Here is an 18,227-nt window from a genome sequence, read left to right on the forward strand (position 1 = left end):
GAAAAGATAAATCAGCCTCTTACAACCCCAGGTTTCCTCAGAGACCTGGGGGGTGTCGCTTAGAAATCAATGGAGGGAAAGCGCGCCCCTCGCCCGGCTTCCCTGGGAAGGTAGCAAACCAGCCCCCGTCCTAGGGGTGAGAGATGTTTATTTTTCCTCTGGATAAAGGCGATTAGTGAACACAAAGCCACCCCGCCGACTGGGTGGATTCAGGGGGCACGGCATATTGGGGCATGTCTGTCCGGCTGTCTCAAGCGGTCCCCCCTCTCTGTCCTTGCGGATCGCCATGACAAGCATTTCAAGGCAATCCTGAAACTGTTTTCTGTCTCGTCTAACTTGGTGGAGAGGTTTTCTGGGCTGGCAGGAAGTTGTGTTTTTAATTCTGTTTCCTTGGAGCCGTCGTGGCACTCAGCTCTGTCCCCACAGCCCTCGAGGCTCCATCAGGGCAAGCGCAGATGCTGGGCACTGCTTAAGCACCTGCTGTGTGCCTGCAGGTCCAGCTGGGGCCGGGACCCCCGAGGAGAGAAGGGGGGCCCAGCTGCCTTCAGGAGCACAGCCGGGGTTCCGGGGGGGTGTGAGGACGGCAAGGCCAGCTCGGAGGATGGGGGATCAGGGGGGTTCAGGCCTTGCAGGGTGGCAGCCATAGCCTTCCCGTGGTCGCCAGGTGCCAGGCCCCAGGTCTCCGCACACGGGAACAGAGAACAGCCCAGGAGGAGCTGCTCGTCCCCACTTTACAGGTGAAGAAACAGGCCCAGGGAGAGAAAGGGCAGGGGGCTGGGGGGCCTGAGTGGGAGGGGAGCCCCGAGGGAGGCCAGAGCAGGTGGGGATGGGAGCTGGGAGGGTGAGCTGCAGTGGGGAGGGGAGCTCCCCCCGCCATGCCTGACTTGGGGCCCTGCCCTTTGGGGGCTGTCCACCCCAGGAGCTGTTCCGACCTCCCGGCTCCTGCTGGGCTAACCCTGGGGGGGGAACTGGGGGCCCATGGCCCTGGGCCCCCACCCTGACCTGCCCCGGGACAGAGTGAGACATGCAGCATCATAAGCCCAACTCGGGGGTGTGAGAAGTTCAAGGGGCCAGAGTTGGGGGAGGCCCCCCAGCTTGCCGAGCGCCCCGCCTGGCCACCCCGCATGCCCGCCTGCTGCCCTCTCTCTCCTGCCTCTGCCCCCATAGCTTCACCAGCCCCCACCTGCCACCCTGGCTCCCACCAGGCCCAGCTCCCCAGCCCCCTGGGCTGAGCAGCCGCCCACCCAGCCATGACATGTGCCCCACTTTCCAGGGGAGGGGAGGTGGCTCGCCAGGGCCACACAGCTAAGAAGGGGCCTGTCCCTGTTGTGTAACGGCCCCCACCCCCCCAACCCGTGGCGCCTGCTTCTGGGACCGTTGGGAGGTGGGCTTGACGCTGCTGAAGCCAAGTGCTGACCAGGGAGCCCCAGGTGAGGCTGTTTGGGGGAGCCCCTCCCAGGGCTGTCACCGAGCCCGGCAGATCCCTCGACAGCCCCCCCTACCAGCCTGGCTTCCCGCCGCCTCCAGGGACCCCGTGTAGACTCCTGCTGCCCCCCTGGAGCAGGGTTGCTTTCTAGGCTTTGTGGGCAGTGGGGTTGGGGGATGGGGGGACTCCGAGGTGAAGCGACAGCCCAGGGGGCACAGCTGACGGGATTCCAGGGCAGCCGCCTCCAAAATGCCCCGGCCCGGGGGGCCGAGAGGCTCTGGGGGTGGACGGCGGCTGCTTCTCAGACACGGGGGCCTGCGGGGCTCTGCACTGGGTCGGTGGCGTTGGCAGCGTCCATCTGTCACAGACAAGTTTACTATTTGTCCGAGGGGAGCCACGTCCGGATTCAGGAGGGGTCTGAGCTGCCGGGGCGCCGCCCCCCACCCCGGGGTGGGGCGAGACCCAGTCCCTGGACATCCGGCCTGGAACCCCACGGTGCTGTGCAGCTGCCGGGCCACTGGGCACCCCCGGAGCCCAGCTGCCCGAGAAGGCCGGGGCAGAGCCGGGGCGCCTCCTGGAAACTCCCCGCATGAGGTCATTTCCACGGGGTGACGAGGGTGAGCCCGGCGCTCTTGCCCAACCAGCTGGGTGATGGAGAGGGCCATGAGGAAGCGCTGTGTCACCGGGCCGGCCCGGGCGCCTGGGGCTCGATACTACCCCTTCCTGTGGGCGAAGGTGCTCAGGGCAGGCCGTGGGGAGGGGCCCCGCTCCCCTGCCTGGCAGACCCCTCCTCTCACCTCCTCTGGGAAGCCCTCTCGGATTGTCAGGGTAGGCTCTGAGACCTGCCTCCCGCCGATGGCATCACTGCAGACCTTGGGACCCAGAGCCTGCTCCAGCATGAGCCTGGGGAGGGCAAGGGGAGGCCAGGGCCGCCGGGAGTTGCAGCACCCGAGAGGCAGCCTGATGCCACCCTACCTGAGTCTGACTCGGCCCATTGGCCAAGGCTCGTGACTCAGGCCTGCCCTCGCTCCCTCTCCTCCCAGCCGCAGCCTGAGAAAAGTGAGAGGCTCAGGGGTGGGGGAGTGGGCGGCCTGTCCCCACCTGGTTTCAGGCACTCGCTGCCCACTTGGCTGTGGCCTGTGTGGAGTCTGTCCTCTGTCCCTCTGGCTCCTGAGCTCCTTGGCTGGAGTCTGACAGGTCCTGCCTCACAAGGCACTGGAGATTGAGAAACTGGTGCTCTCTGGAACACCCCTCCCTGCCTTGGCCCCCTGGTGAGCTCCTATTTATCCCTCAGTACCCGGCTCAGAATTCCCTGTCAGTGCTTGGAAGGCAAGGAAAGCATTTTGTTCTCTGGCGTCCCCAGGGCCCAGCTCAGGTGCTCAGGAAATGTTCCTGGCTATAAGTGGGCCCCAAAAGGCATCTATCTCATTGTCCAAAAGACCCAACCAACCCTCAGAACAGAGCATCTAACCTTGGTGGGGCTCAATTTGCCCCTCTGTAAACTGGACGGTCGGGCCCTGGCTGCCTCCAGGTGAGACTGGGGTCAGAAGCAGCCAGGCTCAGGGGCCTCTGTGGGACTGCGGTGGCCACGGCAGGACCGGGGGTGCAGGGGCTGGTCTGGGTGGGCTGTGGAGCTGGCAGAGCCAGGAAGACAGGGCCAGGCAGGGTGTCTGAGGTCCCGGCTCAGAATTCCCCATCTGTGTCTGGAAGGCCAGGACAGTATTTTGTTCTTTGGGGTCCCCAGGGCCTGGGGGAGCTCAGAGGAGGGCTTGACCCACCAGCACCCCATGGTCTCCAGCTTGCAGGGCATGCAATGGGGAGGAGCCAACAGATGTCTTTCAGTTAACCCTACTGCCCAGGACTGGTTCCCAGGGACCTCTCAGGAAGCTTGAATGAATGAATGAATGAACAAAATGCAGGAAAAGGTGCCCCCTGCCAGGGTTACTGACTGCAACTCGGCTCTGGCTCCCCTCACCCCGACCCCCAGGTTCTCACTTAGCAGGTCTGGGGAGAGCCCTGGTGTGTGTGTGTGTGTGTGTGTGTGTGTGTGTGTGTGTGTGTGTTCTCATTCAGTTCTCCCCATCTTAAAAAACGACCGTGTGTGTGTGTGTGTGTGTGTGTGTGTGTTCTCATTCAGTTCTCCCCATCTTAAAAAACGACCGTGTGTGTGTGTGTGTGTGTGTGTGTGTGTTCTCATTCAGTTCTCCCCATCTTAAAAAACGACCGTGTGTGTGTGTGTGTGTGTGTGTTCTCATTCAGTTCTCCCCATCTTAAAAAACGACCGTGTGTGTGTGTGTGTTCTCATTCAGTTCTCCCCGTGTGTGTGTGTGTGTGTGTGTGTGTTCTCATTCAGTTCTCCCCATCTTAAAAAACGACCGTGTGTGTGTGTGTGTGTGTGTTCTCATTCAGTTCTCCCCGTGTGTGTGTGTGTGTGTGTGTGTTCTCATTCAGTTCTCCCCATCTTAAAAAACGACCCAAACGGTAATTGACTGTTGATTTTTTTAAAAGGCAGACGTGATCTCAGAGTTCAAAGTCCCAGGGGCTCCTCTCTGGTGCCCCCCCCCCCCCGCTGGGTCCACGCTCGGGGTCGCTGGGGTGCAGCGCGTGAGCTCTGATCCCCTTAGAAATGTATTTCCCCAGGAACAACCACGTGTTAGCCACGTGTTTTCCACTTGTTTTATGGAAGTGGAGACAGGATATGTGCGCTGTTTCCTCCCTGCGCCTTTTTCTGGGGGTCCAACACTGGACCCCCTGCCTGGCATCTTGCTGCTACCTGAACTCTGCTGTGCGGGCTCGACTTGGTGCCCCTGTGCCAACACTTCCCGGGAGAGGGGGCAAGACGCAGGAGGGCTGGGAGAGAGGCCAGCAGCCCCCACACAAGGGATGGCGGTGGCGAGGCTGCCCACCTACCGACACCCCAGCAGGGCGGCTGCAGGGTGCCCATCCCCACAGCCCCACCAAAGGTGGACACTCTGCACCCAGGAATTGTGTTTCCCGCTCTGGTGGGCATTCTCTGACCACTGGTGGGGCTGCCCCTCTCTTCCTGTATTTACAGTCTTTTGCCTCCCAGGCTGGCATGTCACCAAGCAGCGCTGGAGACACCGCACTTGTCTGTGAACCCCGCGTCTGCAATGGAGTGTGCGCTTTGGCAGCCGGAGAGGAGCGGAGGGGACAGCCGTGCTCAGACATGACGGTTTCCTGGACAGGTGCCCACTTCCGCCCCAGCCCACTACTCAACCCCCCCACAGCGGGTCCCGTCACGTTGAGAAGCACCCCACCCTGTTGAAGGCCAGAAGCCTCCGTGTCCCCCTTTCTCTCCTCTCCGCCTCGAGCCATCCCCCAGGCCAGTGGATCCCACCCCTCAAGACTCCCAGGACCACCCACTTTCTGCCACAACCTGGGGCCAGCACTCCTCCCCTGCCCCTTGTTTGGGTGCCTGGGGCCGCCCGTTGACCACTCAGCAGCTGCTGGGGGACCCGTCCTTGGCCTCAGCCCCAATGTCCAGCTATGTCTGGCCAGCCTGTGCCCGAGCAGTTTCAGACAACCCCCAGCCCGCCCTCCTCCTCCCACACACCCAGCACCCCCGGCCCTCTGAATGAGCTGGGAAGGGGTGCTGAGCCCGGCCTGGACCTTAGGGGATCCCTTGCTCTTAGCCCGGGCACTGGCTGGCGTGGCTGCTTCCTTCCATCCCTGCTGGAGGTGCCACTCCCTGCTCTCCAAGATCCTCAACACTGGGCCCAGGGTAGGACCTCACAGCCGTCTTCTCCCACCTGTGCCAGAGAGCTGGGAAGTGCCGGGGGGCTCAGCGGGCCCCAGCATTCCCCACTCAGGGTCCCCTCCTGCAGCCCAGGCCACACCCCTGCTTTGAGGCCTCTTGGGGAGGGCAGCTCCAGGATCCCTGCTGGGAGCTTCCAGCCCTGCTGGAACAGGGCAGGGGAGACCCAAAGTCCTCCTTCCAGGCTAGCGCTGGAAGACTCCAGGCTGCTTGGGGCCGAGCCTGCACCCGAGGCCTCCCAAGCGCCCCCTCCCCGCCCCCCAAGCCCACCGAGGCTGAGGGGCACTGTCGTCCCTGAACTGGCTTCAAACCGGAAGGTGCCTGGGGAGTCCCACGCAGCTGGCTCGGGCTGGGGGTCTAGGGGCTCCCACGGGCCTCCTCTCCCAGATTCCCTGGAGGAGGGTCCTGCATGGACCTGCCCAGCATGGGTGCCCTTCCTCCTGGGAGGTGGCCCCAGGCCTCGTGGCTGGGCCTGGGTGTTGCGTTGCCATGGAAAGTAACATCCGGCCGCGCCCAGGGCGGGCCCTGACGCAGCGGGGACAGCCCTGTGGGCCCCACCCAGCACCCACTGACTCGGCCTGGGCGGTGTGGCCGGCCTCGCCTCCTGGGGAGCAGAGGACAAGTCCGGGGCCACCAGGTTCCCAGAAGACGCGAGGGACCTGGCCCAGGAGCACCAGGCCTGGAGCCTCTGGGGCTGCAGCACAGAGGGGAGGCCTGAGAAGCCCATGTGACCTGGTGGCCCCGGAGGCATGGCCGAGCAGCCTGGACCCCAAGTGCCTGGGTCCAGAGTCCCGGGTTTCCCTGCTCCACGTGGCTGTGCGGCACAGGGACCCACCCCCAGCACCTCTGGGAGCAGCAGGCCTGGGGCTTGCAGGGCACACAATGGGGAGGAGCCAGCAGACGCCCCAGAGGCCCCCCAGGGAGATGGGGTGAAGGTAGGTGTGGCAGGGACAGTGCCGCTGTCCAGGGCTCAGCAACACCCGCCCCAGCCCTGGCCCATCTTCCCCCACCCCCAGCTTGGAACCAAGGGCTGGCCGGAGCCTTTCCAAGGGGGCCCTGGACAAACTGCAACCCCCACAGCCCAGGCCCCAGGCGAGCGGCCTCCAGGGGTGGGAAGGAAGGTCTGGGGTTTTGTGGGGGTGGCCTGCAGAATGCCGGGCCATGCAAGGCCACCACTCCTCAATCCCCAAAAGGGGGACCAGAAGTTTAATTGAAATCACCCCAACTTCAGGGCTTTGGAAACACCAAATTTATTGAGGTACAATTTCCACAGGGCCCACCTCCCCACACCAAGCAGGCCAAGGCGTCCGGCTGCTCCCGCTGCAGCTTGGCTGGTGCCCGCCCCACTCCCCCGGCGGCCAGTGGCTCTGCAGGTTCCAGAACTTCCGAGGGACGGAACGTGCATGGCCTCCTTTGTGTCTGGCTCCTTCCATCCAATGGATGTGTAGGGACCCACTGGGGGACCGGTGGGCGCCCCTCCTCTGCCGCTGCAAGATGAAGCCACTGTGGGGGTGATGCTAAAACCACCCATTTTGAGCTGGGGGTGGGGGGAGAAGGCCGGAAGTGGAAGCATTTTACACTCTGTAGGGTGAAGAAGGGGCCCCCCGGGCCTGTGGATCTGCCGGCTCTGCCACCTTCCCATGGACCAGGTGGGGCCCCACAAGTGAGGCCCGCTAGGTGCCAGGGGAGCAGGACCCTCCCCACAGCACAGTTCCCGGCCCCCCAGCCACCCTCAGGATGCCTCCTGGGCCCGCAGAACTCGGAGCAAGTCTCTCTGCACCCACACGTGAGGGTGGAGACCTGGCCTGGAGAAAGAGGCACCAGTGGGCAGTGCCAAGGGACCTAAATGGGGCACTGCAGAACGTCTGGAAACATTCCTAGACCCGCAGCAGGGCTGAGCGCCCCTCCCCAGCCGTCCCTCTGAGTGCTCCACGCCCCTGCACCGGGTACCTTTTCTTGCACCCACATCACCACACACGATCAAACCTGTAAGATGAACAAACCTTCTCTCCCTTAGTTTCCATTTCTTCAATGGGGCTGAGCAAGAGCTCTCACAGCTTTTGGAATGACCAGGGCCCACCGGGTCCAGCCTAGGGAGTGGGCCAAGGGCAGTATTGCCACTGAGGTGCTGGCCTGGCCCCACCACGCTCCCCAACTCTACAACTGCCCGGACACATCATTCCATGCTACCACCTCGGATCCCTGACTTACCTTGAGTGTTCTTACAAATGGGTTCATTTTAAATGCCCCCGAGGAGCCTGGCATTTAAAGGGAACCTGTGGAACACCCGTGACAGCACCAAGCCCCCCAATGCTGCGTCTCGGGAAGTCATGGGTACCTCCTGAAGGGGCAGCCGAGTGAGGCCCTTGTCCTGCAGCACCTCCCCTCGGATGACAGGCTTTCCCTTGAGGCGGGTTTCCCCATGGGCGGCCTGGCCCCACGGCACCCCCCAGGGCAGGACTGGACCAGGGACGTTGTGACGAGCGCTGACCTCTCGGCCCCCATGGGGTTCTGCCAGCCCTCCTCGGGCTCCCACTGGACACTGCCAGGGAGGAGCAGCCACAGGGTCTGGCAGGCGAGCCCATGTCAGCGCCGGGGCCTGTAGAGGGGGGTCGGCCACCCCCGCTTGCCACTTGCTCCATCCCAGCTGGGAGCACAGCAGAGGCAGGGGCCCGAGCGAGAGCGTGGGCAGCAGGTGAATGTCTGCAGAAAGCTTTCTGTGGGGACTTAACTCCCTGTAACCTTTTGAATCTATAACACACAGAGTGCTCCCTGTGAACCCTTAGAGTGACTCACCACTGGGGTCAGGAAGGCCTTTCCCACAGTGGCAAAGGCCCACTGAGGACCCCGACGCACTGCTCTGGTTAGACCGTAGGTCCCATGGGCAAGCCAAGCACAGCCTTTCTAAAAATCTCCGTGAAAAACCTCACAAAAAATTTAAAACCAGAAGACCGGCAGCCTCAGATCCAGCCCAGACTCAGGGTTCTACGGAAATGGAGCCGAGAGGGCCCAGAACCACCCATTAGGGCCGAGAGAGGAGACGACGACCCCTCCTGCTGCCCATTCCCAAACTCTCCCCCAAAGAAAGCGTGCAGCACAGTGCCTGGTTCAAGTCCCACAACTTTAATAGAATATTCCAACTGGTCCGCTGACGCCGAGAACCCCGTGTTCGGTCACGCACGTGCGGCCTGAGGGAAGGCCAAGCACTCTCCACAACCTGGGTCACTGCTGCCAGAGCTGTCACCGCACACCCCGAGCGAGCACCCCATGCCCATCGAGGAAGAGGCTGCGTGGCTCCCAGGCTCCCCACGCAGAACTCAATGCTGGGGCCATGGAACGGGAGCTTCTGAGAAAGCACGGCTCAGAAGTGCACGCCAACTTTCCAACCCAAGCCCCTGCAGACAACCCATGGATCCTGGCTCTCTGCTACAAGCCCCTGAATCTTCAACAGCAGACATGGCCCATGCGTCAGGAGAGCAAGCCCCTGCCTCTGGGAACCGTGGCGGCCACCTCTCCCCGGCTCTGGCACCAGGTCTTCATCACAGCACGGGTTCAGGATTGTGAGGGTGAGCAACGGCCTAAGTGCCAAGTCCTCACAACCATGAACAAATAAATAAATACGTCAACGAACCACTAAAGCTACCGCCTCTGCATCAGTGTGTGCCATGACCCCCACCCCACCCCTAAGAAAACAAAACCAAAGAAAACCGCACAAAGGAGAACATGACACGGCTCTCCAGGGCCCCGCTGAGAGGACACGAGGGCAGCAGCCGGAGCAGCTTTCACAGAAGCAAATTAAGGCGGCTGGAACCAAAGGGTGTGGATTTCTTCAAGAGAAAGAAGTGTTAAGTCTGATGGCAGGAGCGGTGGGACATCGGCAGTGAGGTGCCCCTTGGTCAAGTCCCGCACCCCTGGCCCTGCCTCCCCTGGTGTCCTCTCTTTCTGGGGCCCTCCCCAAGGGCAGGGCTGGCCAAATTCACTGAGCTGCAGGGTACCCCAGGCTGCAGAGGGTACTGGAACTAAACCTCCTATTCCTGAAATGCATAGAAGTTGCCACTGTACAAGTTACGCAAAATAATAAGAAAAAGGAAAAGTGAAAGTGAAAATCATGCACTTGGAAGCGAGGCAGGTGTGGGCACTGGTGATACGACTATGCCGCGGCCGCGGCCGTATCTGGACAGAAGGCCCAGGACGGACAGCCCCACAGGGCAGCGCTGCTCACTGCTGCTTGCACTCGGCCGGCTGGCTGGGCTCCTTCTGGCAAGGAAGAGAACACAAGGCTTTTAGAGAGCAAAGTCCATTTTTGCATTAACCAAATACCTTCTACTCTTCACCAAATACCCCTTCTTGTGCCAAGGCTGCCTTTCCTGCCTGTGAGAGGAGGCCGCCATGGACGGCAGGCTGGTGCAGTGGGCACTGGCTGAGCAAGCCCCGTTGCCACCACTCGGCGGAAGCGTCCCACCGAGGAAGTGCACATCCACTGCCCCCCACCCCGCTGCTCCTGGGAGCGGAAGCATCTCTGCCAGGGGGCAGCCGCCCAGCTCACAGGGAGAGTGACCGAGCGGCCACCACCCAGGACTGCACAGTCCCCTCCTCCCCAGAGGCCCACAGCCCACCAGGTAGGGATGTCTACTCAGCTCCGAGAGGCACCAGGGAGCCCCACTTCTCCTGAAGAGAGGCACAGGCTAACGTCACTATACCCTAACACACGTGTCTCATGAAAGGAGATCACGGATGAGAATGGCATTTCAACCACGTTTAGCCACCCTGTGAATTTCGTGTAGCGGCAATGACACACTGAGAAGTAACTAGACGGCTTTTCACGATGGCTTCTGAGCGAATGTTTACTAGCACACAACCGGGGTTCAGGCACACCGTGAAGTCGAACAGCCTGCAGGACATGGTTCAAATAAACACCAGGGGTCACTCAGCTGAGGCCCTCTGTGGGAGAGGCTGGGGCCGGGATGAAAAACTCTCCATGTAGAGGGCAACTAAGGCGTGGTACGCACACGGGCAGCAGTGAAATGCACTCTCTGCCTGCGAGTGTCATGGAAGAAGCCGGATGTTCCCATTCAAGGCCCCAAGCCCCAGCCCAGCGCTACACAGCAGAGGGCTGACTGCTGCCCCCCCCCCTGGGAGGGGCACCCGCCCCTGCGTCAAACGTCCCCTCCAGGGCCTGCTTCGTACTTGCTGTCCCTGCACATCTGAAACACTGCCCGGCTCCAACACAGAACAAGCCTAACCCAAAATCCTACCAAAAAAAGATGAAAAGGGACTCTTGTTGGGCTGATCACAAGGGTAGACTGAGGCAGTGAACATGACACGCTCAAGGCAAAAGGGAGGAGAGCAGAGTGTGGCCTTTTGGTAGAGCGGGAGGAGTGTGGGGGTGCTCTGCTTATTTGCTATTTGCAAAAGGAAACCAGGTTAGAAAACATGAGCTTAAGCAGCAGCTCTGGAAGGGTGACGGGGGAGGTGGGACAGATGATCCATGGTAGGGACTGTTTACTATCTATATGTAACATACATACAAACTGTCTATGTTATATAACTGATCCTACTATATGATGTATGTTACACTGTATAATATAACAATGTACTATCTAAAGCACAGACTTGGCTGATGGAGACTGCAAGAGGGAAGAGCCCTCATTTTAAAAAGGAAGAGAGAGAGGCTCCAAGCAGGCCTGCCCAAGGCCGACAGGACACCCTGAAGGACTGGGGCGCCGGGTCAGCACTGTACCCATGCTGCCCCCGCCTTGTGAGGAAGGATGTGGGGTGGGGGCCCACAGCTGCTGCCCCAACTCCGGGGACAGTGCCAGCACCAACAGAGCTGTGATGCCAACGCAGAACACGGCGTGGGGGGCAAGAATTTGGGAAGCGAATTTTATAAACAAGACACCAGTGGTTTGGGGCCTGTGACATGGCCAGAATAAAAGTGCCGCTGCAATCGAGCACCCTTCCTCTTGTTCGCAAATTCAATGACAGTCTGGCTGCTCAGGGAGGGGAGCTGGTGTTTTTCAAAGGCAACGACAAAGAACTACTGCCTTGCCCACCACAAGGCCATTTAAAAGGGGCTTAAACGATCACAGTCCACCCAGGAAAGGGCCTAGAGACAGACCTGAACCCAACTCCACAGCTTTGCCAGTGAAAGCGCAGCCGTCAGGCCCCAGGACCTCCTGCGTTGGGGGCCCTGGAACCAGCAGGGCGTGGCGCCAACCCTTTCCAGGGGTGACAGTGTTCCTGCGGTTATGGGAAGAGTCCTGCTCTTCTAGAGATGTGTGTGGAAATATCTGTGGAGACTGGCTCCAAAAGAACTGCTGGGGGTGGGGGGAGGAGAGGGGGGTACAGGTGAGACCAGACGGCCACGCGCTGAGAGGTTCCTCAGACACCTGGGGACAGTGACAATGAACAGCAGCTGGACAGAATTTTAATTATCCATGCAAATTATCAGGCCTGGCCTCTAATTTCATCCAATCAAAATGTTTCTTTAAACCTGAATCCACTGACAACCCTTCAATTTTCTAGGACAGACGCCCCCATAGTGAGCCAGGAAGGCAAAGCAGGAAGGTTCTCCAAGGACACCTGAGCTAGTTGACCCCTAGGACCATCTTGCCATTTGGGGACTAAAAGATAAAAGCTCCAGCTCTTGCAGGTGCTGATTTGATAAACTGGCCACCTACTTGGCTCAGCATGCAGAACCCCGCCATCATTCCCAGTGAGAGAGCATTCACTTCTCCCAGCAGCTCTGCCCCCCACACCCCCCCGCATCCCGAGACCTGCAAAGGCAGGAGTGTCCCCTGAGCAAGGGTGTTCTGTTGGCCAGCAGGAGCCTGTCTTCACTTAGGAACTGGCACTCACCGGCTCCAGACCAGGGATGGAGACACCGTTACTTAACAGAACAACCAAACAAGGGGTGGCTCCTGGAGCTCACTGGAGCCCTTGACATCTACATGAGTCTTTTCTGAGTCCTAATCATCAGAACACTCCCTTACCACCTCTCCACCAACTTGGTGCCCGCACTGAACTAGAGGCAAGCGCCCTTTTAGATAGAAAATTCTGGCATGTTAAGTTTAGTTACTTCTGCATCTATCGATTCATCTGCACAACACCTGAATTAAACAATCATAAATGTTCCACAGACACACGTCAAAAAATGACAATAAGCCAATCCCATGAGTCACGGCTGAGGACAGCACCAAGGGCATCCTGCTGGCAACCGGGTTGCTTGTCCCCAGGGTCTTCCGTGTGGCCAGCCTGAGGCCGTGGCCTCCCCTGGTCTGTCCTTTTCCTGGACGACAGAGCCATCACCCACCAACATGCCCTGTGAGTCGGGTTTTGCTGCTTACTCAGCAAGAAATGTGAGGCTCAGAAAACCGGAGCCAGATCTGGACTGCGTTTAACTATTCAGGGGCGCATAAAAGACCACCTGTGCAAAAACACTGCTCTTTAGGAAACCCCACAATGCCCCCATCAGCAACTCCTTCTCCAAAAGTTCACAACAATACATTGTAGGAAGCACAGATCAGAGCCTGGAAGTTAGATATGAATGGAGTTCCACCTTACCTAGAAACGTACGAATGATTAACAGACAAAAATTACACCTAAATGGGGAAAAAAATTGAAAGGAAATGTCAGCATGAGAGAAAATAAAATGCACAAAATTATACAGGAGGAAACAGCCACAATTTCTCATGATACAAAAGAGCTTAGATACTGACCTTGAAACAAGCAGCTTTGATACGCCAGGACTGCAGGGCTCCAAGGTCAGGGGACATCAGTCCCACCTGCCTGAGCCCTCCTTCCTCCCTTTTTACTTTTGCTAGCACAGATGCCAACGTTACAAACCACCTTGAGAAGGTGCAGCCAAAGGCTTGGAAACATGGCCTCATGACCCGCAACGACACAAGATCCCAACCCTACTGCCCAGCAGATGGCTGACCAGCACAGGGAGGCCCCTCTAGAACACCACAAACCTCTTCTCACCCACACCAGTCACAGATACACTGAGACTCCAGGAGGACTTCAGGAGGTGCTAGCGTTTCAGACTCCCTACTCTACACCAAGTGACCTGCAATCGCTTGGTGAGAGGGCTCTTTCAGAAACCCGAGGCAGGAGAGGAGACAGAAGATCAGGCAAAGCAACAAAGAGAACAGACAACAAAGACGACGCAGGGGAACCGCAGGTGCCAGAGGCCCGGCACTCACATGGGGTCTGATGGTGCAATTCTGAGACGAGGGCAGTGAGCATGCAAACCATTCGCAGCCTCTGCTTTATAATCAAAACAGTGACTGTGTTCAGTGCCCCAAGGGGCAGAATGACAAGCCCAACGCCTGTGGCACCCAGACCAATCAGACGGTGTCCAAGCAGTTCACGGGGACTTCACCGCCAGGCCTCTCCTGCCTGCCTGCCACGCCGTGATGCTCTCAGGGCAGGGTCACGGCCCCTTCCTCTACGGGGTGACCAGCTGACTGCTAGCCCTTTCACAAGTCCTTCCCCGGGGAGGTGTTCATATGGCACATCTGCAGTGAGCTGTAAGCCGAGGGCCCTCCCCCTGCCCTGCTGAGGGGGCACTGTGGGCATTCATGGGGCAGAGGGTGATAACAGATGCAGCACAGACCAGGTGACGACACGGACAGCTCACGCAAAAACAGGTGAAAATACATAAATAGTTAATAAAAGAAACATATTATAAAAGAGCCAGGGAATAGGGCCAGTCTGACGACCCATATTATGTTTATTTCTAGGGTGCAAAATGTGTCATAAATTTGATTTCAAGCTAGAAAATAACAGTAAATTCTCATTATGGATTTAGGATTGCATTGAAGAGCAATTTGGGATTTTACAGTAAATTTCAAATGGTAAAGAACCTTAATTTAAGCTAATCTGACACCGTAAGTGAAAACCCAGGTTTACAGGTAAATTAATGGCTTGCCCACACATAAAGAAAAACAACAAAAAATGAACAAAAAAAACCCAAATCTTGGTTTTTCTTAGAAAAGCTACCTAGTTTAAACTGAGTTTTCTCAGCCCAAGTACAATAGTAAACTATAGCCATAATTCCATTTATTCTATCCATTTAAAAATAACCCTTTATTCTAGAAGTCCCTTCTTTGCACCTTTTCCACAAACAACCTAACAAAAGAAAAAAGGTGGTTCACTGATCATTTAGAAGGACCTGCAAAATAATTCCGCTCTATGGAATTAGTTTATGTAAATGAGATGTATCTTGAGAAAGAGAAGGGAAGGCATTTTACTATTTACATTAAACGCTGAAATCACCCAAGAGGTGTCTGACTATCTCCTCATTCAAGTATTTTCCTGATACATTTTAAGTTTTCCAGTTACAGAGTAATGAGTACATTCTTAATACTATTGGGTCCGGGTGGGGAACATGTTTCAGATGCCCCCCAAAATAACCAACCTTGGGGTTAATTTCAGCATCTTCCTCCTCTTCTCCCTCCTCGTCGCCCTCTAATTCCTGTATTAAAAGGACCGGTAACTAGTTGAGCAGGCAGGATTTAAATTCCTGTGGATTTCATTATTCACAAACAAGTTAAAGCAATGCAGCAACTGGAAAGCAATCGATTAACGCTGCCCATAATCGAATAAATCACATCGCTTGGACTCTTAAGATTATTTCTGGGCGTCTTTCTGCTCTTCAGAGAACCCTGGAGAGGTGTACTTTGCCTGTTAAATCCTTCATCTCTGAGATGCCCTCGCCCAGGCCAACCCCAGGGTGTTAGGTTAATGGGCACTGCTGCAGCACTCACTGCAGTTCCCATCAGTTTTTCAACAGGGTGAAAAAGGTAGCTTCTCCCGCTAATGGGAGGTTTCATTACCTCTGTCCACTTGAGCAGAGAAACTGAAAGAAAACGCAACTTTAGGGAAATGATGTTTCACGTGACCTGTTTCTTACCTCCTCTTCTCCTTCCTCGCCTTCTTCAAACTGAAAAGAGAGTGAAACGGTTTTAGGCTTATAAACCACAACAGCCCCGTGCGCAGCCCCACTATCATCCAGTCCTGCCTGCCGGCCCTCCTGAGGGACAGAGCCCCTGCCCCAGCCCAGGGCCCCTGGGGCTGAGCTGGCTTCTGGACGCCTCCTGAGGCCTGGGCCCGCTGTGGAGCCCTTGGCTGCTGAGCCCGAGGAGCTGGTAAACTCTTGAAACAGGACGTGAGGATGGCGGGAGGTGCACACAGGAGAGTCGGCCGGAGGCAGCCAGGCCCCCATGGGTGCTGGACCCAACCGGGTTCCAAATGGCACCCTGCTTCTGGCCAGCCTGCTGCCAGAGGAGAAAAGGCTTTTGCAGGCTCATGAATCTGCTTTCCTTCCTATTTTCTACAAGGCTGGTCTAGGCAAACCAGCGGCATGACTTCATTACACATAAGAATTTCTGTGTCATTTTATTTTATAGCTCATAAAAGAGAAAAAGAAACATTTAACAGAAATACAATGAAACCTTGACGATTAATCTTTACAGTAAGTCAAAACTAAGATACTCATAGGAGAACCTCCACAGACAGTACTGGCCAGACTCTCAAGTTCCAAACACTAGATTTATATCAAAATCAAAAACCAAAACACCCATGTATCCCTACTGGTGCATGGCGCAGCATGAGAAAAACCAGCAGGATATTTCGCTTACAAGTACTTCTTCATTTTGAGCCCTTACCCAGACCTTTAGAGACAACGCACACGGAATGCAGAGGGATACCAAAGGGCTTTCCCGCACACTCTCCAATAGCCAGCTGTGCAGTGTTGGGGTAACAACCACATGGTTTCAGCCTAAGCACCCCAACTGGCCTGACAGCCCCGCAGCCAACAAGACCTGGCTGTACTTCAGGTCAGTGCTCACCTCACTTCAAATGCGCCCAGGGGGCCTGGTTTTTGAGGCTCTGGCCCTGTCAGTTCACCCGTGAAGACACTCTTTAAAAAGGCTCTCTGTAGAGGACTGCAGGGCCACGCTTCAAATCTACTTCGGAGGCGGGGCAAGATGGCAGACTGGTGAGCTGTATGTTTTAGTTACTCCTCCAGGAAAGTAGGTAGAAAGCCAGGAACTGCGTGGACTGGACACCACAGAGCAATCTGTCTTTGGGCATACTTCATACAACACTCATGAAAATGTCGAACTGCTGAGATCAGCGAAATCTGTAAGTTTTTGCGGCCAGGGGACCCGCGCCCCTCCCTGCCAGGCTCAGTCCCGTGGGAGGAGGGGCTGCCAGCTCCGGGAAGGAGAAGGGAGAACTGCAGTGGTAGCCCTTCTCAGAAACTCATTCTACTGATCCAGACTCCAACCATAGATAGACTGAGACCAGACACCAGAGAATCTGAGAGCTGCCAGCCCAGCAGAGAGGAGACAGGCATAGAAAAAAAAAAATAACACGAAAAACTCCAAAATAAAAGCGGAGGATTTTTGGAGTTCTGGTGAACACAGAAAGGGGAAGGGCAGAGCTCAGGCCTTGAGGCGCATATGCAAATCCCGAAGAAAAGCTGATCTCTCTGCCCTGTGGACCTTTCCTTAATGGCCCTGGTTGCTTTGTCTATTAGCATTTCAATAACCCATTAGATCTCTGAGGAGGGCCCCACCCCCTTTTTTTTTAATCCTTTTTTCCTTTTCTAAAACAATTACTCTAAGAAGCCCAATACAGAAAGCTTCAAAGAATTGCAATTTGGGCATGTCAAGTCAAGAGCAGAACTAAGAGAGCTCTGAGACAAAAGGCAATAATCCAGTGGCTGAGAAAATTCACTAAACACCACAACTTCCCAAGAAAAGGGGGGTGTCCGCTCACAGCCACCATCCTGGTGGACAGGAAACACTCCTGCCCATCGCCAGCCCCATAGCCCAGAGCTGCCCCAGACAACCCAGTGTGACGGAAGTGCTTCAAATAACAGGCACACACCACAAAACTGGGCGTGGACATTAGCCTTCCCTGCAACCTCAGCTGATTGTCCCAGAGCTGGGAAGGTGGAGCAGTGTGAATTAACAAAGCCCCATTCAGCCATCATTTGAGCACACTGGGAGCCTCCCTACACAGACCAGCAGCCCAGAACTGCACTGGGGGGACGGCACTCACCTGTGACATAGCACAGTCATCCCTCAACAGAGGACCCGGGGTGCACAGCCTGGAAGAGGGGCCCACTTGCAAGTCTCAGGAGCCATACGCCAATACCAAAGACTTGTGGGTCAGTGGCAGAGACAAACTGTGGCAGGACTGAACTGAAGGATTAGACTATTGCAGCAGCTTTAAAACTCTAGGATCATCAGGGAGATTTGATTGTTAGGGCCACCCCCCCCTCCCCGACTGCCCAGAAACACGCCCCACATACAGGGCAGGCAACACCAACTACACACGCAAGCTTGGTACACCAATTGGGCCCCGCAAGACTCACTCCCCCACTCACCAAAAAGGCTAAGCAGGGGAGAACTGGCTTGTGGAGAACAGGTGGCTTGTGGACACCACCTGCTGGTTAGTTAGAGAAAGTGTACTCCACGAAGCTGTAGATCTGATAAATTAGGATAAGGACTTCAATAGGTCTACAAACCCTAAAAGAACCCTATCAAGTTCAGCAAATGCCACGAGGCCAAAAACAACAGAAAATTATAAAGCATATGAAAAAACCAGACGATATGGATAACCCAAGCCCAAGCACCCAAATCAAAAGACCAGAAGAGACACAGCACCTAGAGCAGCTACTCAAAGAACTAAAGATGAACAATGAGACCATAGTACGGGATATGAAGGAAATCAAGAAGACTCTAGAAGAGCATAAAGAAGACATTGCAAGACTAAATAAAAAAATGGATGATCTTATGGAAATTAAAGAAACTGTTGACCAAATTAAAAAGATTCTGGACACTCATAGTACAAGACTAGAGGAAGTTGAACAACGAATCAGTGACCTGGAAGATGACAGAATGGAAAATGAAAGCATAAAAGAAAGAATGGGGAAAAAAAATTGAAAAAATCGAAATGGACCTCAGGGATATGATAGATAATATGAAACGTCCGAATATAAGACTCATTGGT

The 18,227-nt window shown here is 56.4% G+C and overlaps 1 protein-coding gene across 5 annotated transcripts in view; it reads right to left on the reverse strand.

The window, feature by feature from the left end:
- Positions 1-8,304: 8,304 nt before the first annotated feature.
- The window catches only part of NAP1L4 (nucleosome assembly protein 1 like 4), a 46,818-nt gene continuing 36,895 nt past the window's right edge, over positions 8,305-18,227 (reverse strand). For 4 of the 5 annotated variants that reach the window (XM_037838370.1, XM_037838369.1, XM_037838371.1 and 1 more), the window contains exons 13-15: positions 15,118-15,147; positions 14,623-14,679; positions 8,305-9,458 (exon numbers count right to left, since the gene is read on the reverse strand). In XM_037838370.1, coding sequence (XP_037694298.1) covers positions 9,420-9,458; positions 14,623-14,679; positions 15,118-15,147 — 126 coding nt within the window. In that variant the 3' untranslated portion in view covers positions 8,305-9,419. Of the gene's footprint in view, positions 9,459-12,764; positions 12,803-14,622; positions 14,680-15,117; positions 15,148-18,227 lie in introns of all 5 variants that reach the window. The other variant, XM_037838368.1, reaches the window with a different exon arrangement.

The sequence above is a fragment of the Choloepus didactylus genome, chromosome 6, assembly GCF_015220235.1.
Source record: "Choloepus didactylus isolate mChoDid1 chromosome 6, mChoDid1.pri, whole genome shotgun sequence".
NCBI classification, from domain to species: domain Eukaryota; kingdom Metazoa; phylum Chordata; class Mammalia; order Pilosa; family Megalonychidae; genus Choloepus; species Choloepus didactylus.